Raw genomic sequence first — 24177 nt, 5'->3', positions numbered from 1 at the left:
GCTCCAAGTCAACAGAAGGGACTCTCATGTCTGTTTCATTCACATACATTCCATAATCTTCTTGATGATAAATGAAATAGGTTTTCAAGTTTTACTTAATTTTCTCATTTCAGTTTATACATATTTACAATTCAATTTTAACTATAGCTTCTTTTTTGAACATGTTTAGAAATATTAAAAATATTTAACTACAGTTTAACTATTCACTTTCATGGGTTCACTTGGTGCCACATGAGTAGCTGATTTATGGGAACATCGCTCAGGTGTGGCAGGTATATAAAGTTTATATGAAATCATACCAGTTCGTTACCTGATTGAAATATTATCCCCGGGGTAGAACACAAGGTTTTATCTTCGTGTCCTGACCAAAGGCTGTGCCTGAAGGAACCCATTGAACTGCTTGCAAGTTTTAATTTTAAAATCACACTGTCTTGTTTGAGGTTTGTCCAGTTTTTTATTTATTTATTTATTTTTTTTTAGGAATGAATGGACAGATTTGGCTATGCCTATTGTTATAGTTTTCTGATTGCTGAAGTGCTGCATGAGATATATTGGGGAAGTTTGGGGAACCTGTGTTGAGTGTGAGGCAATAATAAGTAAAGGGACAGTCTATACTTTTTGTTCACTCTCCCTAGAGTGTGTACAGTGCGTTCTCTGGAGTTTGCCCATCGGGAGGAGTTCGAGTCTGTAAGCTTATGATGCAATTTCTTTCAGATTGTCTACAGTGCATCCCGAAAGTATTCATAGCGCTTCACTTTTTCCACATTGTTTTATGTTACAGTCTTATTCTAAAATGGACTCATTTATTTCCTCAAAAGTCTACACACAATATCCCATAATTACAATGTGAAAAAGGAATTGAGCTTATGTACATTCTGTTGACGCTGATCATTCTTGTGATGTTTCAGCAGCTTAATTGTTCACCTGTGGTAAATTCAGTTTATTAGACATGATTTGAAAAGGCATACACCTGTCTATATAAGGTCCCAGCGTTGACAGTGCATGTCAAAGCACAAACCAAGCATGAAGACAAATAAATTGTCTGTAGACCTCTGAGACAGGATTGTCTCGAGGCACAAGGCTGAGATAGGTTACAGTAAATTTTCTGTTGCTCAGAAAGCTCCAATGAGCACAGTGGCCTCCATCATCCGTAAGTGGAAGATGTTTGGAACCACTAGGACTCTTCCTAAAGCTGGCTGGCCATTTAAGCTCAGGGATCAGGGAAGAATGGCCTTAGCCAGGGAGGTGATCAATGTCCCGATGGTCTGAGCTCCAGCATTCTTCTGGGGAGAGAGAAGAACCTTACAGAAGGACAACCATCTGTGCAACAATCAGACCTGCATGGTAGAGTGGCTAGACAAAAGCCACTCCCTGCCTGGAATTTGCCAAAAGGCATCTGACATCAAAAAGACATTACTCTCAGACATTAAAAAAAAATCTCTGGTCTGAAGAGACTAAAATAAAATTCTTTGCAGTGAATGCCAGGCATTACGTTTGGAGAAAACCAGGCACCGCTCCTCACCAGGCTAAAACCATCCCTACAGTAAAGCATGGTGGTGGCAGCATCATGCTGTATGGATGTTTTTTAGCAAAAGGGACTGGAAGACTAGTCAGGATAGAGAGAAAGATGAATGCAGCAATGTTCAGAGACATCCTGAATGAAAACCTGCTTCAGAATGCTCTTGACCTCAGACTGGGGCGACGGTTCATCTTCCAGCAGCACAATGACCCAAAGCACACCACCAAAATGTCAATGGAGTGGCTTCACAACAACTCAGTGAATGTCCTTGAGTGGCCTAGCCAGAGCTCAGATCTAAATCCAATTGAACATCTCTGGAGAGATCTGAAAATGGATGTACAATGTCACTTCCCATCCAACCTAATAGAGCTTGAGAGGTACTGCAAAGAGCACTGGGCAAAACTTCCCAAAGGCAGGTGTGCCAAGCTTGTGGCATCATATTCAAAAAGACTTGAGGCTGTAACTCAAAGATACATCAACAAAGTATTGAGCAAAGGCTGTAAATACTTATGTACATGTGATTTTTCAGGTTTTTTATGTGATAAATTTGCTACAATATAAAAAAATGTTTTTATATTGTCATTATAGGCGATTGGGTGTAGAATTTTGAGGAAATAAATGAAGTTAATCCATTTTGGAATAAGGCTGTAACATAAAAATGTGGAAAAAATGAAGCACTATGAAGACTTTCCGGATGCACTGTATTTTTCTGTTTATGTTATATTGTGACTTTTGGTTTGGGCTACCAAACATTTGTTTTACAATGATTTGTTACTTAATGTGATTATTATCATTATTAATATTTATTGATATTTAATATATCCACAAAACATAGAGATGCCACACTGACAAGAGCAATTGTTGTCTGAGTTTGTAATTTAACACCAAGACATTGTTCTTGGCTGGACACATAAACCAGGTTTTAGGTTAAATCTGTACTCACTTGTTCACTTTTCTTTGGCCTATTCCAAACTTTTAAACAAAAACTTTCCTCTTTTCCCATGGCTGTTGCTATTTCTAGCCAAAAATTACTGATCATCTAGTTATCTCGATGATCACGTATCATAAAGAGGTTTGTACAGTCGAACCTGTTTTGTACAAAATCTCTTCAAAGGGTTTTATATTTAACTCAAATACGCACCGCGTGAACTGTTTGCTCAATTCTCAAAAAAAATAAATAAATCACGCGCCCCGCCAGCTGAAATCATGTTGCGCGCACCCAAAGCAAACCACGTCGAGTAAAAACCAGACTTTACGAACTGCCAGTTACTTTGACAATCGTGATGCCATCATAGTGCAACCCCCAATTCCAGGAAACACCCACAAACTCATCTGTTTAAACACTCACTAACACGCACTGAACATACTATAGCCAAAGCAATTTACAAATGGGGAGCCATTTAGCGATTCAACAAGAAGAGGCAATACACACAAAAAGTGCTAATTATACAATTGGACTGTTAGTGCTCAGAGATTTAAGAGCTAGAGTAAGAATGGGGTGGTTTTTCTCAGGTATTCAGGTGATCGCAGAAGAGATAGAATTTTGGTTGTTTAAAATGATACTAGTGACTCAGCAGTTGATCTGGGAATGAGACGTACATTCCACCAGTTGAGAACATTAAATGAAAAAGTCTTGGAAGGTCTGTGATTCTACCACAAGATGGTGCTCACTTACAGGCTGGAGGCTTTAGGAGGGGATGCAGAGAAGGGGAGGTAAGGGATGCAGTGCCAGTACTTGTTCTGCAAGCAATCATCAATGATTTGAACTTGATGTGAGCCTCAACTGTAATCAGTGCAGAGAGTTAAGGCTGATTTATACTTCTGCGTCAAGCGCACGCGTATGCTACAGCACAGCCTGCGTTGATGCATAGCCCTATATACACAGACCGCAACATTCTGGCTCATCTGTAGAGTCCAGCTAGGAGAGCATTGAAGTAGTCTAGCTTTGAAATGACAAGATCTTTGACTAAATATTGTACAGCATGATCTGATAGGAAGAGTCTGATCTTTCTGATGTTGAAAGGTGCAAACCTGCATGAGCAAGCTGTGTGTGCTAATTTAAGAACAACTGATCCTCTACTGTACGATCACCCCAAGATTCTTTATTTAATTACATGGTGTGATAGTAAAAGGTCCCAGTTAGATTTAGTAATTGTGTTGAATGTGTGGAGTTTCTGGGAAAACAGGTAGTTCAGTTTTTGCCAGATTAAGCTGTAGGTGGTGGTCTTTTATCCAAGCTGAGATATCCTCCAGGCAGTGCGAGATCCTTGCAGCTTCTGTTGGGTCATCTGGATGAAAAGAAAGAGAGCTGTGTGTCATTGGCATAACAATGATTAGAGAAACCATGTGATTGGATGATAGTTCCGAGTGATAAAAAAGAAGGGGACCAAGAACAGATCCCTGGGGTGCTTGAGGTGAGTAGCTGATGAGACTGGGATACCTCTGCTCTTCTGGCAACTCTAAATGATCTGCTGGTGAGGTAAGACTGCAGTGAGTGGAGTTACAGGGATGCCCGTTGAGAAGAGTTGACAGTAGAATCCCACCATATCAAAAGCAGATTCTGCTTTTTGGTTCTGTAAAATCGGAATGATTGAATTAGAACCTGCTTTGGCAATCTGCAGGGCTCCAGTGACCAAGTGCAGTGTAGTCTCAGTGGAATTTCCACAATTGAAGCCTAATTGGTTTACATCTAGCAGGTTATTGTGTGTTAAAATTGTGGAGATTTGAGTTGAGCATGGTGGAAAACAGACTGATAATGTAAGTGTTTTATGTGTGAAAAAGGAAGCCTTATCATCAGCTTATTATGAAGAAAAAAGGGAAGATAAGGCTATTAAATGTCCTGAAACTCTATGTAGGGGTCAGAAGTGCTGTTCATTTTGTTATGGTATTATTGGGTTTTGACTTAACAGATTTGGGAGGCAAATGATGCAAGCTGGGGTTGATACCTACTACTGTAAGGTCAGTGGGGGCTTTTGGTTTGCACCATGCTCTCTCTGCTCTCTAACTACCTGACAGCCAGGGTTTAGAGGGACTTGTTAGAGGCCTGGTGAAGAGAGTACAGATCTCAACTAGGCAGCATATTAGCATATTAAAGTGGAGCAGAACGTTTCTACTGCACTATTAACATCAACAAGTGCAAACTGGGTGGGTGAAGGAAGAGAGTATTTAACAATGGGGGAGAAGTGTGTAAAGGGTGGCAGTGCTTTTGTAAAGAAAACAGTAGTTGAAAGTAATTGTGTAGTGTGCAAGTTTTTTTTTTTATCTCATTAGTAAATCCCTTAATTGTTTTAAAAATGTCAAGGAGGTTTATCTATATTTCAGGAAACTATCGCTCATCAGTTAAAATGTTGTTTCATTCAAATGATAATATCTTTGCAATTTTCATTTTTTTGGAAATTTGCCAGATTGCACAATAGTATCTGACTGCAGATTTGCATATGCAAGCTGAAACACGTGGTCTCAGACATTCAATCTCAGACACAATGCCCTCAGTGAGCTAGTGACTTCACGGTGAGAGGTAGGTTTAGGGGCAGGGTTAGGTGTGCACATTAAAAGCATTGCATGCAGCTCAACTTGCATCTGCATCCAGTTTGCAGCTTCACCCTTCTCGATCTAAAAGACCTATAACAAATATAGGTTAATTTCTGTTACAATTTCTTTAACCACTTTCTTTATTATCCTCAAATCGATATTATTCCACTCACAATACCTATTATTTTACTCTACTGCTGAAAATACATTTTTACCAGATGGTTGATCTATTTAACTAATTCTGGACCCACATTTATAAGGAATTTATTAAAACAATTTTTTTATTTTATTTTATTTATTATTTTATTATAATTTTTAATGAAATATTCTGGGTAACTTAGTACCATTTCTAATAACAGTATTTAGAATATTCAATAAGCCTTTCAAATTATTTTTAATCAAAGTATTAATGTTATAAAAGTATTCCCTTTTACATTTTCTTATAATAAAGTAATTTATAATTACACATTTTATATTCATTTACTGCATCTGGGGTATGATACATATTTTATTGTCTATAATTCCTAAACTCAAAGAATAATTTCCCATGCCTCCTCCTCTCTCATTTTTCACCAGTGTCACTTGTAGTTATATTTTTCCAGATCTACTGTACCAAAAAGGACACCAGACTGGTGTGACATACAGGTGACACACGATAATACTCAAACCACTGACCTTGCTCCATAAAAAGATTCCACTCTGAGGTTTTCAATATTATCTCATATTAGAATATACCTACCAAAGGTTTCTCCCAGTCAACAAAGAACAAATGTTTTAAAAAAAATATATAATTTTTTTCCCTTTTGGTATTCATGCATAATCTGCCAGAGGTGTTATTTTTTTTTCAGGTGCAATGTAAGGGAAATTTGTATGGTAGCAGGTTGGTCTCTCCCTTTTATTAAATTTTAATGTCTTTATTTTAACAATCTAGGTGCAAAGTCTAAAGCACATGGTGCAAAAGCGTTAAGGGCGTGCCCGAATCCACTTTTGCTAATTTAAGGACGGAAAAATATGCTCTGAGCCGCGGCGCATGGTCTAACAGGGTTGAGTCTTAATGAGTTTTGGGTGTGTTTTGAGAATAAATCAATCACATCTCCCATTTCCTTTTAGAGTCAATTTGCTGTGTACATGGACTTTGTTAGTGTAATGAGCTTCACTAGTGAGAAAACTGTTAAACAGATCCTCTGCAGTGTGAGGATAAACAATGAACCTCCTCCATTCGGCCTTTACTTCCACTTTCTCTTTCTCACTTTCGTGGATAAGGAAACGGTGTTGTATGCACAGACATCTATTATTACAATTAGTTTGTTTAGCACAAAGATGTGTTTGAAAACTGTTTCTAAATTCAGTTCTAATTTCCAGCAAATGAATAAATAAGCAATAATAACATGTGGTCAAAAATTGAGCTATATCCAAACAAGCGTCCTATGCCCCATAACCAAATCTGACAAGTGGAAAAATCTAAGCTTGTTTTTAATAAAACAAATATAAATATGCATAAAATAAACAAAACTGCTAATAATAATAACATTATACAAAAGCAAGTTGTCGTGAATAAACTAAAAAAAGCCCCCTGAGAGGAAGAAGGCATAAAGGCAGAGGTTTTTATATTTATGTACAAAGTAATAATTTTTGTAATATCTTAATTATTAGTATTAAGTATTAGTATAAGTATTATCTTAATTCGTAAATTCTTTTTTATTTGTAAAGATACCTTAGAATTATAAGGTTCTATCTGACATTTTTGTCAAAATTGAGTTATTGACATATTCCTACTAAATGACAACTTATTTACATTATGGCATGTTTTTATAAGTTGTTTACTTTTTAAGACTTTTTATTTAAAAAAAAAAGCAAGTCTTACACACATACTGTTTGCTATGGAATGCAAAAACTTTAAAGATCAATATCACAAATGCAGTAAGCAAGGTGCACAACTAACGTGCTCTGCGCTGGACTTGGTCTATTGCACTTCACTTGGTCTATTTTTGTTCCTCATAATAGCAATGTCAACAATGGGCCATAACACACCTCTTTTCTAGACTGGAACACCCATGAGTCCATAAAGTGGTGCAAATGGATTTGCTATTTTAACAATTTGGCAGAAAATTGGAAAATTTAGGTTGCGTAGGTCTGAAAATAGCAACACGTCAGGGCAAACACATCTTGCGCCTTATTGAGCCGGGTGTATGATAGGGCCCTATGTGTTCATCCAAGTGCTGGTTTCTGAAAACGTGCCAGTTCTACATTTTTGTCATTTGCACAATTGTTTTCATGGACTGGTAAACTGACACCAAATTCATAGTATGTTCATACGTAGTACAGCTGTTGTGTTATATTATATTAATATATTATATTAATATTAACATTTTGCCAGCTTTGGAAACAATATATTAAGTAAATTTATAAATGGGAATGTCATGGCTTTGTTTGTATCCTTGGCTTTCTAAATGGTAACTAGACATTAGTTTACTGTGCTACAGACCAGTTACAGACACTGCTGCAGTATATATAGTGTATACTTTACTGAACTTTTAAAAAAATTATTAGAAATTTATTATAAACCATATGCCTGGAGGGGCAACAAGTGAAGTAAAACCTATGCCATTTGCAGATTATCTCAAATACAGTAGAACGGTTGATTTATAAAACCCTTTAAACTGGGTTTAAAATCAGTTTCCAGACTAATAAGCATCTACAGCGTTTCTGCTAATTCTCTCAGGCAGCTCCTTTGATCTTGGTACCATGTACTTCAGTCACTGACCAAACCAAAGCATTTATTTGAAGTTGTGACCTTCCCTTTAATGATGTTCGACTAATTTGCACCTGATTTGACTAAAGTGTGTACCTGATTCTTACTTTGAACTTTTGATTTAAGGAGATTCTTATGAACATGCTACCTTTACCTGAACATCTGTGATGACAGAATGTGTCATCACATGAATGATATTTATTGATTTTTGCATGAATGATTAATAAAGTGATCAGGTTGATGTGTGAGTTTGTCACAAGCTTCAAAACCAATTTGATCTTTTGATTTGCACAATGTGTGTATAATCTTTCTTGTTTTTGTACATCCTATTCATGAATCATTTTCTTTGTTTTAAAGATCAGGTTTAGAATCAATCAATTTTAAGTCCTAATTAGGAGATGGTAAGCATAGGAAGTTTGTGTCATGCAGCTTATATTTTACAAACCAAAAAAAGCCATCTCCACTATAAAAATATGCATAAATTAGCTTAACATTTGTAATAATTTAAAGTGATATATTGTCTGCCAGTACATGTTCTGTTATTTTACATATTCTGTTATTTTACTTATTTCTCTCTCTATATATTTTTTATACATTATATTACTTCAAACTACAAAAATGTCAATAAAAGGCACATTGTTGAACCGTAGAGATAAATTTTTAACATCAAAAGTTGACAGAACAGAGATCGAGGTCCTATAATGCAATTCACAATGTTTTTTTTTTTTTTTTTTTTTACTGTGAAAGGGTTAGAGGGCTGTTTTAGAACAATGTTCTCCAGTCCACAGTTAAGTAGGGTTGGGTATCGTTTGTTTTTTTTTTGATACCGGTGCTAAATCGATACTTTTAAAATGGTACCAGTGCCAAAACGGTGCCTGAATTGATACCTTTTAGCCACAAAATTAATCGACAAAAAAAAAAATCATTATATATATATATATATATATATATATATATATATATATATATATATATATATATATATATATATATATTTATATATATATATATCACTATCATTATAATAGAACAATATAAATAAATATTTATAATAAGTTTAAAGTAAACATCAGTTCATATTTTATTTATTTGAATTGTATTAATATATTTCTTTTGATCATTTGTTTATTAGCATAAATGCAAGATTTGCATTATGCTATAAACATTACATTAGCTTACCACTAACCTGTGGAAAGCCTGTCATCAAAATCAGAGAGCAACTTTTTTCTGGGTTTGGGGCTTGTGACTACTTTTACATGGACATCAGTGATCTAATGATTTGCCTTAATCTGAATAAGACAATAATATGTTTCAGGTGTTTACATGAGTTGCTTTTTGAATGTTACATTCATGATTCCCAGCTACATGTTATAGCACATAGATCCATCAACGTCATTGTGTCACCAGCCTGTAAATGTTTCCTCCGCAGTTTGTGTCTGTGGTCCTTAAGGATGTTAAAAAAATCACTGTTTACGTGGTAGACTCTTGATCAGAGTAGTGTCTTAATCATATTAAAATCAGAGTATTGGTGTCCAAGTAAACGTACTCGGATAATGTGTCAGATGATGTCACAAGCTGTCAGAGATGGTCCATTCCTCACCTTTAAGGTGATTCCATGAGCCCTCACATTTTAGAAGTTTGACGTGTTTCTCTCTTAAACGCAACTTTTGTAACATCTGCTGCATGTTGGTGTGTCAGAATCCTTGCTTGTAAAATATAGCCAAACTGTAGAAAGCTTAGTTTAAGCAAATTAGATGAATGCGATCATGCGTGTTGATGAAGTGAGTTGCTAGCCACATGCGCTGTTCTGCGCACTTTGCCTGACATCGCTGACCGTATCCCTCAAAGCTGTTTAGAATTAAACATTTAGAGATTGTGTGACACAAGGCTTACTCACGTGTGTCTTTAATGCACCCCTTTATGCTTCTTAAGAGCGTCACACAGCAGATGCGCTGCTCAGAGCCGCAGCACGGCGTGCACATGACAGTTAATAGTATCACACACCAGACGTGCATATTCGCATGTTATTTAAAATGAAACTATTCAGATGGCGCTCTTTGGCATGGCAGAAGTATGTACAGTCATGAGTCGTGGCTGGCTGCTGGACGCCGCGGATAGCCGCTGACTTGCGAATTCTAAACGCATGGCGCTGCGCGTCCCTGTGCGGCACTTCCGGTGCGCGACTTGCTTTACATTCTTGTTGCAGAACCGAAATTAGGCACCGAAATTCATATGCTGATTTGATCCGCTGCATACCGGAGTTTCGGTACCCAACCCTACAGTTAGGGGAAGGATAAGGGAAATTTAGAGTAGCATTACAATATTTATATAGAATATTCTATCTACAAAAACAACTGCTTGTTCCGCTCATTGTGCCATTTGTACACTGTCACATGCACACATTTCATGTTCTCTCAGTAACGTGTAAAGGTCCAGGCGACCCCTTCCAATAAAATCAAAATGCAAATTGTACTGAGCTCTGTTAAAGTGATTTGATCTGAGGTGCGTTTCTGAAAATCATCGTTAGCCAACTAAGGTCGCAAGCTCCATTGTTACAAACATAGTTCGTTGATTTGGGGTATCCCAAATCCATTGTTCCAACAAACATTCGCAAACTGTGTTGCAAACTTGTATGCTTGCAACTACACCTCTAGAGCTGTAGTTAGAAATATAGTTCCTGGCTGTGTTCTATTCCCAATTTTCGCCCCTATGAACTATTCGTTTAGAACATTCTAACATTTAAACTTTAAAATATAAAAAACAAAAAAAGCCTTAAAGTCGTTACTTCTAGGTGTAATTTGCTTTCATATTTCAAGAATATCCTGCTTAATAATAATAATAATAATAATAATCATTAATATTATTATTATTATTACTATTATTAAAGTATAATTTTTTTTCATTTCCTAATAAATAATAAATATAAAATTGAATTTCTTAAAAATTGCTTCATTATTTTTTTTTTTTTTTATTTATTTATGATTTATATATGAGATTAGAATAGGTGTTAACATTTGTAAGTGATTTTATGTTTTAGAATAGAATATGAAATGTTCTCAATAATATTTGTAAAGGAAATATAGACTCTATATGTTCCATTTACATATATTTCAATTAATATAGAAAGCGAGTGGATGTTTTTACCAAAACTAATTTTTTAATGCCTGTGCGTGTAAAACAATATAATTTGCATAAAGAAATTATGGGGTTCTTCTCTAAAGAAGTTGTTACCACCCCATTTAAACATAATTATGGGTGTTGAACGTTATAACTAACATGATTCAAACGATGGATCTGCGACAGAGAAACTACAGGTTTGGGGAAAACACTCTTTCCCAAAAGATGCATCGCAATATGATAGTTCAGCCGCAAGTTATGTCGTTGTTTGGGAAACACACCCCATGTCGGGTGTTTGTAACTGTGTTTAATCTAATTGAATCATAATTTTTTTTAACAGATTATTGCATGTAAATATAACCAATGTCATCACCACTATCTACACATCACATTTTCTCACAGCTTCAGAGGGATTAACCACATCATGATTTATAGAACTTTTCTTGGTAGCAAGAAATGTTAAATACAAAAAATACACAAAGAAATAGCACTATTTGGATTTAAAAGGCATTATCACCAGTTTTCTAAATATTATTTCTGCACATGGCAACAAGTGGTGAGCACTGTTGCCTAACAGCAAGAAGGTCGCTGGTTCGAGTTCTGGCTGGGTCAGTTGGCGTTTCTCTGTGGAGTTTACAGGTCAAATCAAATCAATCAAATCACTTTTATTGTCACATCATCAGCAGCACATGTGCTATGATGAGTGAAAAGCTTAGGTGCTGGCTCCAGACAGTATAAAATGATAGTGCAAATACAATGACAGTGCAAAATACAGACAGTGCAAATACAACGACAATGTGAAATTGACAGCGATATGTGCAATGAATAGGTGTCCACGTAGTTGTAGGCAGTATTGTTTCAAGTATGGATTAGTTAAAGTGCAGTGCATGCTACATATTGATGGTGTGCAGTGAGGGGTATGGTAGAGTCTATGTGAGGCAGGCACGTGCACACATAGGGCTCAACCTGTGCAGAGCACATGCCCTTTTTAGTCTTGGATAGAAAGTGCCCTTCCAAAATGATCAAAAGTGCCCCCACGACGCGACACACCCTCCGTCCCGCCCTTCAGTAGGCGCGCGACAACACCGCTCTTCAGTACCCGCGCGACAACAACAACACCACCACCCCCCCCCCCTCCTCTTAAAAAATGTATCCTGCACATGCCCTTTGTTTGGACAGTCTCTGCACGGGCCTGGTGTGAGGTGTGTTTACTGTTCATCAGCCTAATAGTCTGAGGAAAGAAGCTTTCTTCAGCCGGCTGGTGCGTGATCGTATGCTGCGGAAATGTCTGTCTGAGTGTAGCAGAGAGAAAAGTCTTTGGCTTGGGTGACTGGAGTCATTGATAATTCTCTTGGCTTTCCTCATGCGCCGCCTGGTGTAGATGTCCTGAAGGGAGGGAAGCTCACCTCCTATTATGCATCCCGCAGTTCGCACAATCCTATGTACAGTAGGCCTTTGCGATTGCTCCTGGTGCTATTTCTGTACCAGGTGGTGATACAGCCAGACAGCATGCTCTCCACAATGCAGGTGTAGAACGAGCGGAGGATGTGGGGGCTTATTACAAACCTCCTGAGACACCAGAGGAAGAAGAGGGGTTGTTGTGCCTTCCTCAACACTGCGTCTGTATGAGCAGTCCATGTCAAATCCTCAGTGATGTGGACTCAGAGAAACTTGAAAGTGCTGACTCTCTCCACTGGTGTCCGACTGATGGTTATGGGGGTGTGTTCTCGCTTCTCTCTCCTGAAATCCACCACCAGCTAGCAGAATGCACAATGACATTAGTATGCTACATGCTAAAAGAGGACACAATTATTTAAATGCTGTTTTTTTTTTCCTTTATGTGTTTGTGTGTGCATGTGTCTGTGCATATGTAAGCGTATGGTGTGTATACGGGAGAATAATAGCATGTATGTGACAGCATGGAAAGTATGTGTGTGTGTGTGTGTGGAAAGCATGTGTGTGTGTGTGTGTGTGTGTGTGTGAGAGAGAGAAGTTAGTGTGAAGGATTGTATATGTGTGTGTGTGTGTGTGTGTGTGTGTGTGTGTGTGTGTGTGTGTGTGTGTGTGTGTGTGTGTGTGTGTGTGTGTGTGTGTGAAAGAGAGAGAGAGAGAGAGAGAGAGAGAGAAAAGGAAAGTGTGTCATGTTATGTGTATGAGAGATATAATGTGTAAGTGAGAAGTGTGTGAGTGCTAGTCTGCATGTAACAGGATGGTGTGTGTGAGAGGGAGAAAAAAGTATAATGCATGGTTGATAGAATGGTGTGTGTGAGGGATAGTGTGTGTGTGAAAGGATGGTGTATGTGTGAGAAAATGATAGATGATGAGTGAGAGATGATGGTGTGTGTGTGTGTATGTTGATGACAGTGATAGTGAATGTTTTAGGGTTACAAGAAATGTTCATAGGGTGGCATGATGGCTCAGTGGTTAGCACTGTCGCTTCACAGCAAGAAGGTCGCTTATTTGAGTCCCGGCTGAGTCAGTTGGCATTTCTGTGTGGAGTTTGCATGTTCGTGTGGGTTTCCTCCGGGTGCTCAGGTTTCCCCCTACAGTCCAAAGACATGCGCTATAGGTGAATTGGGTGAACAAAATTGGTTGTTGTAAATGAATGTGTGTGAATGAGAGACTGTGTGGGTGTTTGCCAGTTCTGGGACCATGACCCCAAGCATACTGCCAAATGATTTAAAAGTTGCTTTAAGGACAACAGAATGAATGTTTTGGAGTGGCCTTTACAAAGCCTTGAGCTCAATCCTATAGAAAACTTGTGGGCAGAGTTGAAAAATCTTGTGTGAGCAAGTCTAACTCATTCACACCAATTCTGTCAGGAGGAATGGGCCAAAATTCCTTCAAACTATTGTGAGAAGCATGTGGAAGGATACCCAGAACATTTGAGCAAAGTTATACAGTTTAAAAGCAAAGCTAAAAAAATACCAAGGAAATGTATATAATCTATAAATTAATAATAATAATAAGAAGAAAAAAGCTCTCATTATTCTGGCATTCAGCAAATGTAAATCATTTAGGTAATCCTAATGGACCTAAAATAGTAAACGTTTAGTATGATTTAACACCAGACATTTTTTTTAAAAATGGTTATGTTCCTTTTTTCAGAGTGCATGTAAAACTTCTGCTTTCAACTGTATTTATGTATGTATGTATGTATTCTATCTTCTTTATTTCAAGATTCACACAATTTGTTCTTTTTTTCAGAAAGTCTTTATAACATCTTTGTAGAGTTTTTCCTTTATTATTTGAGCAATAAGGATTATAAAAAAAAAAGGTGTATTCTCCCATTCGCTGCCCTCTAAGTTTTCCCAACTATGATCACTTCCACTGCTGAAAACCCCGGAAATGTGAAAAGGGTCTATGAGTGCATTCTAATAACAAGATGCAGCAATATTTACAACTCTCACTTCTCTTCAAGCTGGAGTGCTGTTCAATGCTTTCTTTCTTTCTTTCTTTCTTTCTTTTTTTCTTTCTTTCTTTCTTTCTTTCTTTCTTTCATGAATGCTTTTCTATTGTTTAGGTTTATTTCAAAGGTTAATATATGCCAAACATGTATTAAATTGTATATATGCTTAAAAATGAGCAGAGAAAGATGATATAGGGCAGACTGCAAAGCTCCTAAATCTGTCAACCAGCAAATAGCAACCCGTTTAGCATTTTTAGTCCTTGTCATTGAACATTTCATAAAATGATAAGCTCATGTGTTGGTGTTGCCATTAAGTGGATCCATTAGTTAGTGCTGTCAGTTTCAGGTTTGTGCACAAGACAGGTGTGCACAAGTATGTTTAGAAATTTTAGGCTTACTGTATGTTGCCGATGATTGAAATCTGTTGATAAAAGTCAAAGAAACAAAGACAAAATCAGATCAGCCTGACAGAAAGTTACAGTAACAAAATGAACATTTGCTTATAAATGTCCTGAAAAAATGAGAATGTTCTTATTAGTTGTTAAAAAAAGAAAACTGTAGGTAAAGAAACAAAACTGTTAAATATTTTAAAGGGCACCTATTGTAAAAAATCTTCTTTTCAAGCTGTTTGGACAGATCTGTGTGTTGGTATAGTGTATAGACCATCATACTGGGGTGATATGAACACACCCAGTCCTTTTTTTTCAATTTAACTACAAAAAAAAGGGTCGGCCAATTGGAGCTGTTTTCAAATCGATCGCACCATTACGTAGGTGTGCGATTCCCCCCGCCCACCGAATTGATTGACAGCTGCGCGTATTAACATATCCTGCGTTTGCCGTTTCCGCCATTATCAGCGTGAACGTCGAAGCGATGCCACCGAGAGAACACCCTTGTGCTATTTTAGGATGTAAGGCTCAGCACAAGAGCCTTCACCGTCTTCCTGCAAATGAGCAACAGAGGCTTAAGTGGCTGAGTTTTATCTTTGAAGACAAGGTGCCTGAAAATGTACCAAAACTGTTGTATGTTTGCGCTAACCACTTTAGCGTAGACTGCCTCGAGAACGCGGGACAATACAACTCCGGATTCGCGAGTAAATTGTTTTTGAAAACTGGATCAGTTCCTACAATACGTGATCCTGTCTCACTTCAAGTAAGTATTACATTTTATGTACTTCTAGCCTTAGTATTCTAATTATGTTAAGCCGATGAATAGCATCTGCGGCTAAAGTAGCTTCGGATGTTTGTTTGCACGTGTTTACCTCTTATTGTGCTTTTCAAAAACAGTCTAAATACTCGAAGCTGCATATGGTAGTGTGTACATGAAGGGGGTTTAGCCATTAGGAACAGAAACCGTAGAAAAATAGCAACATTGTAAAAAGCAGTACCACTGGCTACAGCTAAAGTTTGTTGTTGTTAAATGTTTGTTGTACTGTAATCGTAAGCCGAAATGAATAACATCTAAAAGTTAAAAGCCGCTAAAGTTGCTTCGGATGTTTGTTTGCACGTGTTCACTGCTATTATGCTTTTCTAAAACAATCTAAATAATCGAAGCTATAAGTGGTAGTGTGTACAAGAAGGGCTTTTAGCCATTAGAAACAGAAACCATAGAAAAATATAAACATTGTAATAAAGCAGTAACCAGTACTGGCTACAGCTAAAGTTTGTTGTTTATGTGGGATGTTTGTTGTAATGTGTATACTGTAATGTTAAGCAGAAATAAATAGCATCTGCGGCTAAAGCTACTTCGGATGTTTGCGCGTTTACAGCTATTGTGCTTTTCTAAAACAGTCTAAATACTCGAATCTTTAAGTGGTAATGTGTACATAAAGGGGTTTTAGCCATCAGAAACAGAAACCGTAGAAAAAATTAAACATTGTAATAAAGCATTACCACTGACTAAGTTACAGCTAAAGTTTGTTTTGTATGTGGGATGTTTATTGTAATTTTTTTCCACTGTACTTGCACGTGGTCTGCAGTTGTTTACAATAAGATCGGTATGTTTTAATCAAATAAAGGTCATTTTAAAACATGTATGTTTTCTTACAAAGGCCACGACGTCGACAAAGAGCAACAAGGTGGATGTAGCTTGCCAGACAGAACCTTTTCACACATCTTTACACAGTGTTGGCACCCAGTTGTCTTTTAGGACGCTTCAGGCTAAACGCAGGAGTACAAGTAAGTTAAAATTTCTCAGTTTATTTTAAGTTGCTGCATTAGAAACGTGTTTTATTATCTTTATAAACGTGCAATGAGATTAATCATAAAATTACACTATAGGTGTCCAGACAACAATATCCAGTTTTGAACTGACTGTGCCATCAGCGTCCTCTACTGCGTTTATGACTTCGACACCCCTCAAACCTTCACTAAAAAGACCTCGTCTGGAGCTGGAGGAGGAGGAGGAGGAAGAAGAAGAAGCCGAAGAGACTTTGACAGAGTCAAAAATTATAGCCCAAGACTCGGATGTGACATTTGACCCTGCAGAGGAATGCACATCTGCAACTGAACCAACAGACTTGTCGTGAGTTTATGCATTATGTAAATTATTTGACAGATTGTGTATTGTCATCATAACATTCATCATAATTTTTTTTTTATTATGTTAATGTGTATATTTATTTTTACAGAATCCAAGAATGCCCAGTTCATAACATTGCCAAGTTCATTGTCTATGAAACATGCCTCATGGAGCTCTTCAGTGACTGCCCAGTGTGTCAGAGGAGATGTGATGTAAAGTCACAAAGGCTTGGGACATTTCTGAGCGTACAGCAAGTCTGCCCACACTGCGAGTTTGTAAGAAAATGGAACAGTCAGCCAATTATTGGTAGTACTCCAGCTGGCAACCTGCATCTTTCTGCTGCAGTCTACTTGAGCGGTGCATCATTTTTTGTAGTTGAAAAGGTAATTATCTATCAAAATTTATCACATTTCTTTTAGAAACATAATATAAATTTTGTCACAGGGTGCATGCACATTGTACTAAAAATTCTCCTCTCTGTTGTCAGGTATTTGCTGCAATGAAACTACACATTTTTAAATATAATTCATTTCGCCGTCATGCAAGACTTTGCATTGAACCTGCTATTGTCCACAAGTGGAGAAATTGGCAGAGTGAAATGCTAGAACAGCTCAGTCGAAGAGAGAATGTGATTGTTGGAGGAGATATGAGGGCTGACTCCCCAGGTATTTAGTCAAAAGATTTAATTTCTAATTCAATACAGTCTAATAAAAAAAATAAATATGAAATACATTACAATTATTCCAAAAATGTGTTTAGAATAATTATGTACGGTTTGTTCTTGAAGGTCACTCGGCCAAGTATGGGAGTTATACAATGATGGACCTTGCAACTAACACAGTGGTCGACCTACAGTTAGTCCAGGTAATACAGAAAAGTATTATGTGAACTAGCATAATATTTTGGATTGAAAATGTGTGATTTATATATATATATATATTTTAACCTTATTTAAAATTTTATAGAGTAATGAGGTGGGTGGCAGTTACCATATGGAAAAAGAAGGCCTAAAGAGAAGCCTTGACCTGTTGGATGCCCGCGGTGTTCGTCTGGAATGCATCATCACAGACCGACATCCTCAAATACAGAAATACCTCAGGGATCGAAATGTCACTCAGTTTTACGATGTGTGGCATATCGAGAAAGGTATGTAATTTAGCAGTTATTAATTTACTTAAGATTAAATTGCTATTTACAGTTCTTACATGTTTATTATTATTTTTGTGTTGATGTCTTTTTTTCATTAAATTCCAGGAATTTCCAAAAAACTGGACAAGATATGCCAGATAAAGGGTTGTGAGAAGTTGCGTAAATGGTTACGTAGCATCAAAAACCACATCTACTGGACTGCTGCATCATCCACAACAGGTCCTGAAAGAGTGGCAAAGTGGACCTCTATCTTAAACCATGTACAAGACAAACATGTACATGAAGACCCCAATTTTCCGGCTTGTCTGCATCCGCAACGGATAAGCAGAGACAAGAACAAATGGCTGTCGGCTGGTAAGTTGTATACAGACATATAAAATATTCTTTGCGATTAAAACTAATTCAAAATAGAGCTTGTTTCATTGTTCAGATTTGTTTTTGATTTCGACTCTAATACCTTAAAGGGCACCTATTGTAAAAAATCTTCTTTTCAAGCTGTTTGGACAGATCTGTGTGTTGGTATAGTGTATAGACCATCATACTGGGGTGATATGAACACACCCAGTCCTTTTTTTTCAATTTAACTACAAAAAAAAGGGTCGGCCAATTGGAGCTGTTTTCAAATCGATCGCACCATTACGTAGGTGTGCGATTCCCCCCGCCCACCGAATTGATTGACAGCTGCGCGTATTAACATATCCTGCGTTTGCCGTTTCCGCCATTATCAGCGTGAACGTCGAAGCGATGCCACCGAGAGAACACCCTTGTGCTATTTTAGGATGTAAGGCTCAGCACAAGAGCCTTCACCGTCTTCCTGCAAATGAGCAACAGAGGCTTAAGTGGCTGAGTTTTATCTTTGAAGACAAGGTGCCTGAAAATGTACCAAAACTGTTGTATGTTTGCGCTAACCACTTTAGCGTAGACTGCCTCGAGAACGCGGGACAATACAACTCCGGATTCGCGAGTAAATTGTTTTTGAAAACTGGATCAGTTCCTACAATACGTGATCCTGTCTCACTTCAAGTAAGTATTACATTTTATGTACTTCTAGCCTTAGTATTCTAATTATGTTAAGCCGATGAATAGCATCTGCGGCTAAAGTAGCTTCGGATGTTTGTTTGCACGTGTTTACCTCTTATTGTGCTTTTCAAAAACAGTCTAAATACTCGAAGCTGCATATGGTAGTGTGTACATGAAGGGGGTTTAGCCATTAGGAACAGAAACCGTAGAAAAATAGCAACATTGTAAAAAGCAGTACCACTGGCTACAGCTAAAGTTTGTTGTTGTTAAATGTTTGTTGTACTGTAATCGTAAGCCGAAATGAATAACATCTAAAAGTTAAAAGCCGCTAAAGTTGCTTCGGATGTTTGTTTGCACGTGTTCACTGCTATTATGCTTTTCTAAAACAATCTAAATAATCGAAGCTATAAGTGGTAGTGTGTACAAGAAGGGCTTTTAGCCATTAGAAACAGAAACCATAGAAAAATATAAACATTGTAATAAAGCAGTAACCAGTACTGGCTACAGCTAAAGTTTGTTGTTTATGTGGGATGTTTGTTGTAATGTGTATACTGTAATGTTAAGCAGAAATAAATAGCATCTGCGGCTAAAGCTACTTCGGATGTTTGCGCGTTTACAGCTATTGTGCTTTTCTAAAACAGTCTAAATACTCGAATCTTTAAGTGGTAATGTGTACATAAAGGGGTTTTAGCCATCAGAAACAGAAACCGTAGAAAAAATTAAACATTGTAATAAAGCATTACCACTGACTAAGTTACAGCTAAAGTTTGTTTTGTATGTGGGATGTTTATTGTAATTTTTTTCCACTGTACTTGCACGTGGTCTGCAGTTGTTTACAATAAGATCGGTATGTTTTAATCAAATAAAGGTCATTTTAAAACATGTATGTTTTCTTACAAAGGCCACGACGTCGACAAAGAGCAACAAGGTGGATGTAGCTTGCCAGACAGAACCTTTTCACACATCTTTACACAGTGTTGGCACCCAGTTGTCTTTTAGGACGCTTCAGGCTAAACGCAGGAGTACAAGTAAGTTAAAATTTCTCAGTTTATTTTAAGTTGCTGCATTAGAAACGTGTTTTATTATCTTTATAAACGTGCAATGAGATTAATCATAAAATTACACTATAGGTGTCCAGACAACAATATCCAGTTTTGAACTGACTGTGCCATCAGCGTCCTCTACTGCGTTTATGACTTCGACACCCCTCAAACCTTCACTAAAAAGACCTCGTCTGGAGCTGGAGGAGGAGGAGGAGGAAGAAGAAGAAGCCGAAGAGACTTTGACAGAGTCAAAAATTATAGCCCAAGACTCGGATGTGACATTTGACCCTGCAGAGGAATGCACATCTGCAACTGAACCAACAGACTTGTCGTGAGTTTATGCATTATGTAAATTATTTGACAGATTGTGTATTGTCATCATAACATTCATCATAATTTTTTTTTTATTATGTTAATGTGTATATTTATTTTTACAGAATCCAAGAATGCCCAGTTCATAACATTGCCAAGTTCATTGTCTATGAAACATGCCTCATGGAGCTCTTCAGTGACTGCCCAGTGTGTCAGAGGAGATGTGATGTAAAGTCACAAAGGCTTGGGACATTTCTGAGCGTACAGCAAGTCTGCCCACACTGCGAGTTTGTAAGAAAATGGAACAGTCAGCCAATTATTGGTAGTACTCCAGCTGGCAACCTGCATCTTTCTGCTGCAGTCTACTTGAGCGGTGCATCATTTTTTGTAGTTGAAAAGGTAATTATCTATCAAAATTTATCACATTTCTTTTAGAAACATAATATAAATTTTGTCACAGGGTGCATGCACATTGTACTAAAAATTCTCCTCTCTGTTGTCAGGTATTTGCTGCAATGAAACTACACATTTTTAAATATAATTCATTTCGCCGTCATGCAAGACTTTGCATTGAACCTGCTATTGTCCACAAGTGGAGAAATTGGCAGAGTGAAATGCTAGAACAGCTCAGTCGAAGAGAGAATGTGATTGTTGGAGGAGATATGAGGGCTGACTCCCCAGGTATTTAGTCAAAAGATTTAATTTCTAATTCAATACAGTCTAATAAAAAAAATAAATATGAAATACATTACAATTATTCCAAAAATGTGTTTAGAATAATTATGTACGGTTTGTTCTTGAAGGTCACTCGGCCAAGTATGGGAGTTATACAATGATGGACCTTGCAACTAACACAGTGGTCGACCTACAGTTAGTCCAGGTAATACAGAAAAGTATTATGTGAACTAGCATAATATTTTGGATTGAAAATGTGTGATTTATATATATATATATATTTTAACCTTATTTAAAATTTTATAGAGTAATGAGGTGGGTGGCAGTTACCATATGGAAAAAGAAGGCCTAAAGAGAAGCCTTGACCTGTTGGATGCCCGCGGTGTTCGTCTGGAATGCATCATCACAGACCGACATCCTCAAATACAGAAATACCTCAGGGATCGAAATGTCACTCAGTTTTACGATGTGTGGCATATCGAGAAAGGTATGTAATTTAGCAGTTATTAATTTACTTAAGATTAAATTGCTATTTACAGTTCTTACATGTTTATTATTATTTTTGTGTTGATGTCTTTTTTTCATTAAATTCCAGGAATTTCCAAAAAACTGGACAAGATATGCCAGATAAAGGGTTGTGAGAAGTTGCGTAAATGGTTACGTAGCATCAAAAACCACATCTACTGGACTGCTGCATCATCCACAACAGGTCCTGAAAGAGTGGCAAAGTGGACCTCTATCTTAAACCATGTACAAGACAAACATGTACATGAAGACCCCAATTTTCCGGCTTGTCTGCATCCGCAACGGATAAGCAGAGACAAGAACAAATGGCTGTCGGCTGGTAAGTTGTATACAGACATATAAAATATTCTTTGCGATTAAAACTAATTCAAAATAGAGCTTGTTTCATTGTTCAGATTTGTTTTTGATTTCGACTCTAATACCTTAAATTTTTGCTTGTTTAGCAACGATGCCATTCTATAAGCTGGAGAAAGTTCTCGCTAACAAGAGAATATTGAAGGATGTGGCCAAGCTAAGTCCTCACCACCAGACGTCAACTGTTGAAGCTTTCCACAGCGTCATACTGCGGTTTGCACCCAAAAATGTGGTATTCCCTTTTCTGGGGATGCTATGCAGGTAAAGCCAATGATCAGAAATTAATATTTACAATACTATACAGTCTTGTCATGGTACGTCATTTACATTTTTCTTTTTGTTAGGTTGTACTTGGCTGCACTGCATTACAATGAAAATTCCGGGCGTCCCCAGGCCACATCAGCAACTGGTAAACCAATTTACAAGCTTGCTTTTCCAAAGGCAAAGAAAGGAGAGTATAGGGTCCGAGAAGTGAAGACACAGCAAACTTTCGGTATGTATATAAATGTTTATAGTATTATTAATAATTCAATAAATAAAAAAAATAATTGCACTTTACATTCACAATGAAAACTCACTACTCAAAATACAAAATTAAGTTACTAAAGAGATAACTGTTATATTGCACAGGTTATGTAGAAGAGCTGCTGGACCTCATCTTCAACCAAGTGTTTGTGGACCCATCACCCTATGTTGATGAAGTGTTGGGAATTCACATACCACCTGCTCTATCATCAGCCTACGATCGACCTGAGATGGAGGAGGCTATCTCCAGCAGGGTGACCCGCTTCAATCAATAGCGATCCTAAAACCCACATAGCTGCCCTGCTCTTCAGGAAACTGTCTTCGAATCTTCAGCACCACACAGGCAGGAATCACTACACGGACTCTCCGCCCGAGGAAACCCCAACACCAGCTCACAAAGCTCCGATAAGCCAAAAAGCGGCACTGTCTAACAGAGACATAATAATGAAACATTGTTTTAGAAATTGCACTACAATTTGAACTTGGGAGTTATCACATATACATTTTTATTTTTTATAAAATAACTAGCTTTAACAAAATTTCAGAAGTCATATTTTGTTTATTCAACTGCCAATGTATATTTGATATGTTTGTATGTGTTTGTAGATATACTGTACTTTCTAATGTTCATGGACAATTGTATTTCATTCAACAAAGGGACAACTTGGAGTTTATATTTTATATTTGCACAAGGATACATTTTATATTTGCCATCACATTTTAATTTATACTTCAATATAAAGTTTTTATATGACTCAGGAATTGAAGCATCTTTTCTGAAGGGTTGATGTTTCTATGCCATACTGATTTTTATATATTTTAAGAGTTTATATATTAATGTTTAGTGAATTTAAAATTATTTTTCAATAAAAAGTACATGCATTACTCAGCCTTTTATGAAGTCATTCAAATTGTCATCTCAGAAATAGCAGCAATAAAAAACGGTACGTATTTCATTTTTATTGACATTGAGGTAAAGTTGGTTTTATATTCAGATATTCGGACATTCTCCTTAATAGTATCATTTCAGTAAAGTATTCTTTGCAAATTCAAAATAGGGAAATCGTATTAGCAGCAAATGACAAAGTACAACATTGTTTACAGTCAAGTAAATAGTTTTAATGTTGTTTACAAGTCATACTTGCATGCTAAATACGATCGAATGTTTAAACTATCATGATAAACAATACAGGGACTTCTGAATGTGCGGATATAAAACCAACTTTATCGCTATTTTATTGACTACACGGCGTTAATGTGCTTAAAAAGAAAGCGAGCATGCAGATCATGAACAAGGTAACCTGCTATTATTTCTATTTATTTAAACTCACTTTTGCACTCCACGAAGTCGCAGGGGACCATAGTCTGCTTTGTATATATTCGATGCATTTTGCAAGGAATAAATATTGAAGCAAACGGGATCCATTCCTGGATGCTCCGTCATGCACGAGGGTTGCATTTCCAGTTGATCCATTCGTCTTCTAACCTTATTACACGACACAGTTATGCTGTTTATTATCTCATTCGATGTCTTTAGAGCAGCAACGTTAACATAAACTGGAAATTTACCTGCGGTATCTCCCTGCAGCATACATTTTCAGCCTCAGTTGGCATTTTTTCACAATTGCCACACAAGCACCTGCCAATATTTGTCAACGTCAATATTCATGAATTACGAATAAATCATACCAATGCAAAATTTATCTCTGTGGATATCTTTATGTCT

At 37.1% G+C, this 24177-nt stretch overlaps 3 protein-coding genes across 6 annotated transcripts in view; 2 read left to right on the top strand and 1 right to left on the bottom strand.

Annotated features, from left to right (window-relative positions):
* The window catches only part of LOC137490010 (uncharacterized), a 692802-nt gene that overhangs the window by 8491 nt on the left and 660134 nt on the right, over positions 1-24177 (bottom strand). The window lies entirely within an intron of this gene.
* On the top strand, positions 15178-18821 carry LOC141385664 (uncharacterized). The gene is made up of 9 exons (XM_073951623.1): positions 15178-15480; positions 16379-16505; positions 16608-16851; positions 16958-17231; positions 17336-17513; positions 17636-17712; positions 17814-17994; positions 18103-18358; positions 18563-18821. Exons 1-9 carry the CDS (start codon positions 15202-15204, stop codon positions 18579-18581), a joined length of 1635 nt encoding a protein of 544 aa, XP_073807724.1. The 5' UTR covers positions 15178-15201; the 3' UTR covers positions 18582-18821.
* On the top strand, positions 18718-23336 carry zgc:123060. The gene is given in 11 exon segments (NM_001037427.2): positions 18718-19020; positions 19919-20045; positions 20148-20391; positions 20498-20771; positions 20876-21053; positions 21176-21252; positions 21354-21534; positions 21643-21891; positions 22016-22187; positions 22271-22419; positions 22557-23336. Coding segments are annotated over 11 exon segments (2100 nt in total). The 5' UTR covers positions 18718-18741; the 3' UTR covers positions 22727-23336.

The sequence above is a fragment of the Danio rerio genome, chromosome 1 (genome assembly GCF_049306965.1).
Source record: "Danio rerio strain Tuebingen ecotype United States chromosome 1, GRCz12tu, whole genome shotgun sequence".
Taxonomy (NCBI): Eukaryota; Metazoa; Chordata; class Actinopteri; order Cypriniformes; family Danionidae; genus Danio; species Danio rerio.
This window is presented reverse-complemented; position numbering and strand designations above follow the sequence as displayed.

What these genes read in the sequence shown, in the direction of transcription:
- LOC141385664 (XM_073951623.1), top strand. Translation starts at nt 15,202, where the DNA reads ATGCCACCGAGAGAACACCCTTGTGCTATTTTAGGATGTAAGGCTCAG. An exon ending in GGCTAAACGCAGGAGTACAA is followed by an intron (nt 16,506 to 16,607) that starts GTAAGTTAAAAT and finishes ATTACACTATAG; the next exon opens with GTGTCCAGACAACAATATCC. An exon ending in TGTGTGGCATATCGAGAAAG is followed by an intron (nt 17,995 to 18,102) that starts GTATGTAATTTA and finishes ATTAAATTCCAG; the next exon opens with GAATTTCCAAAAAACTGGAC.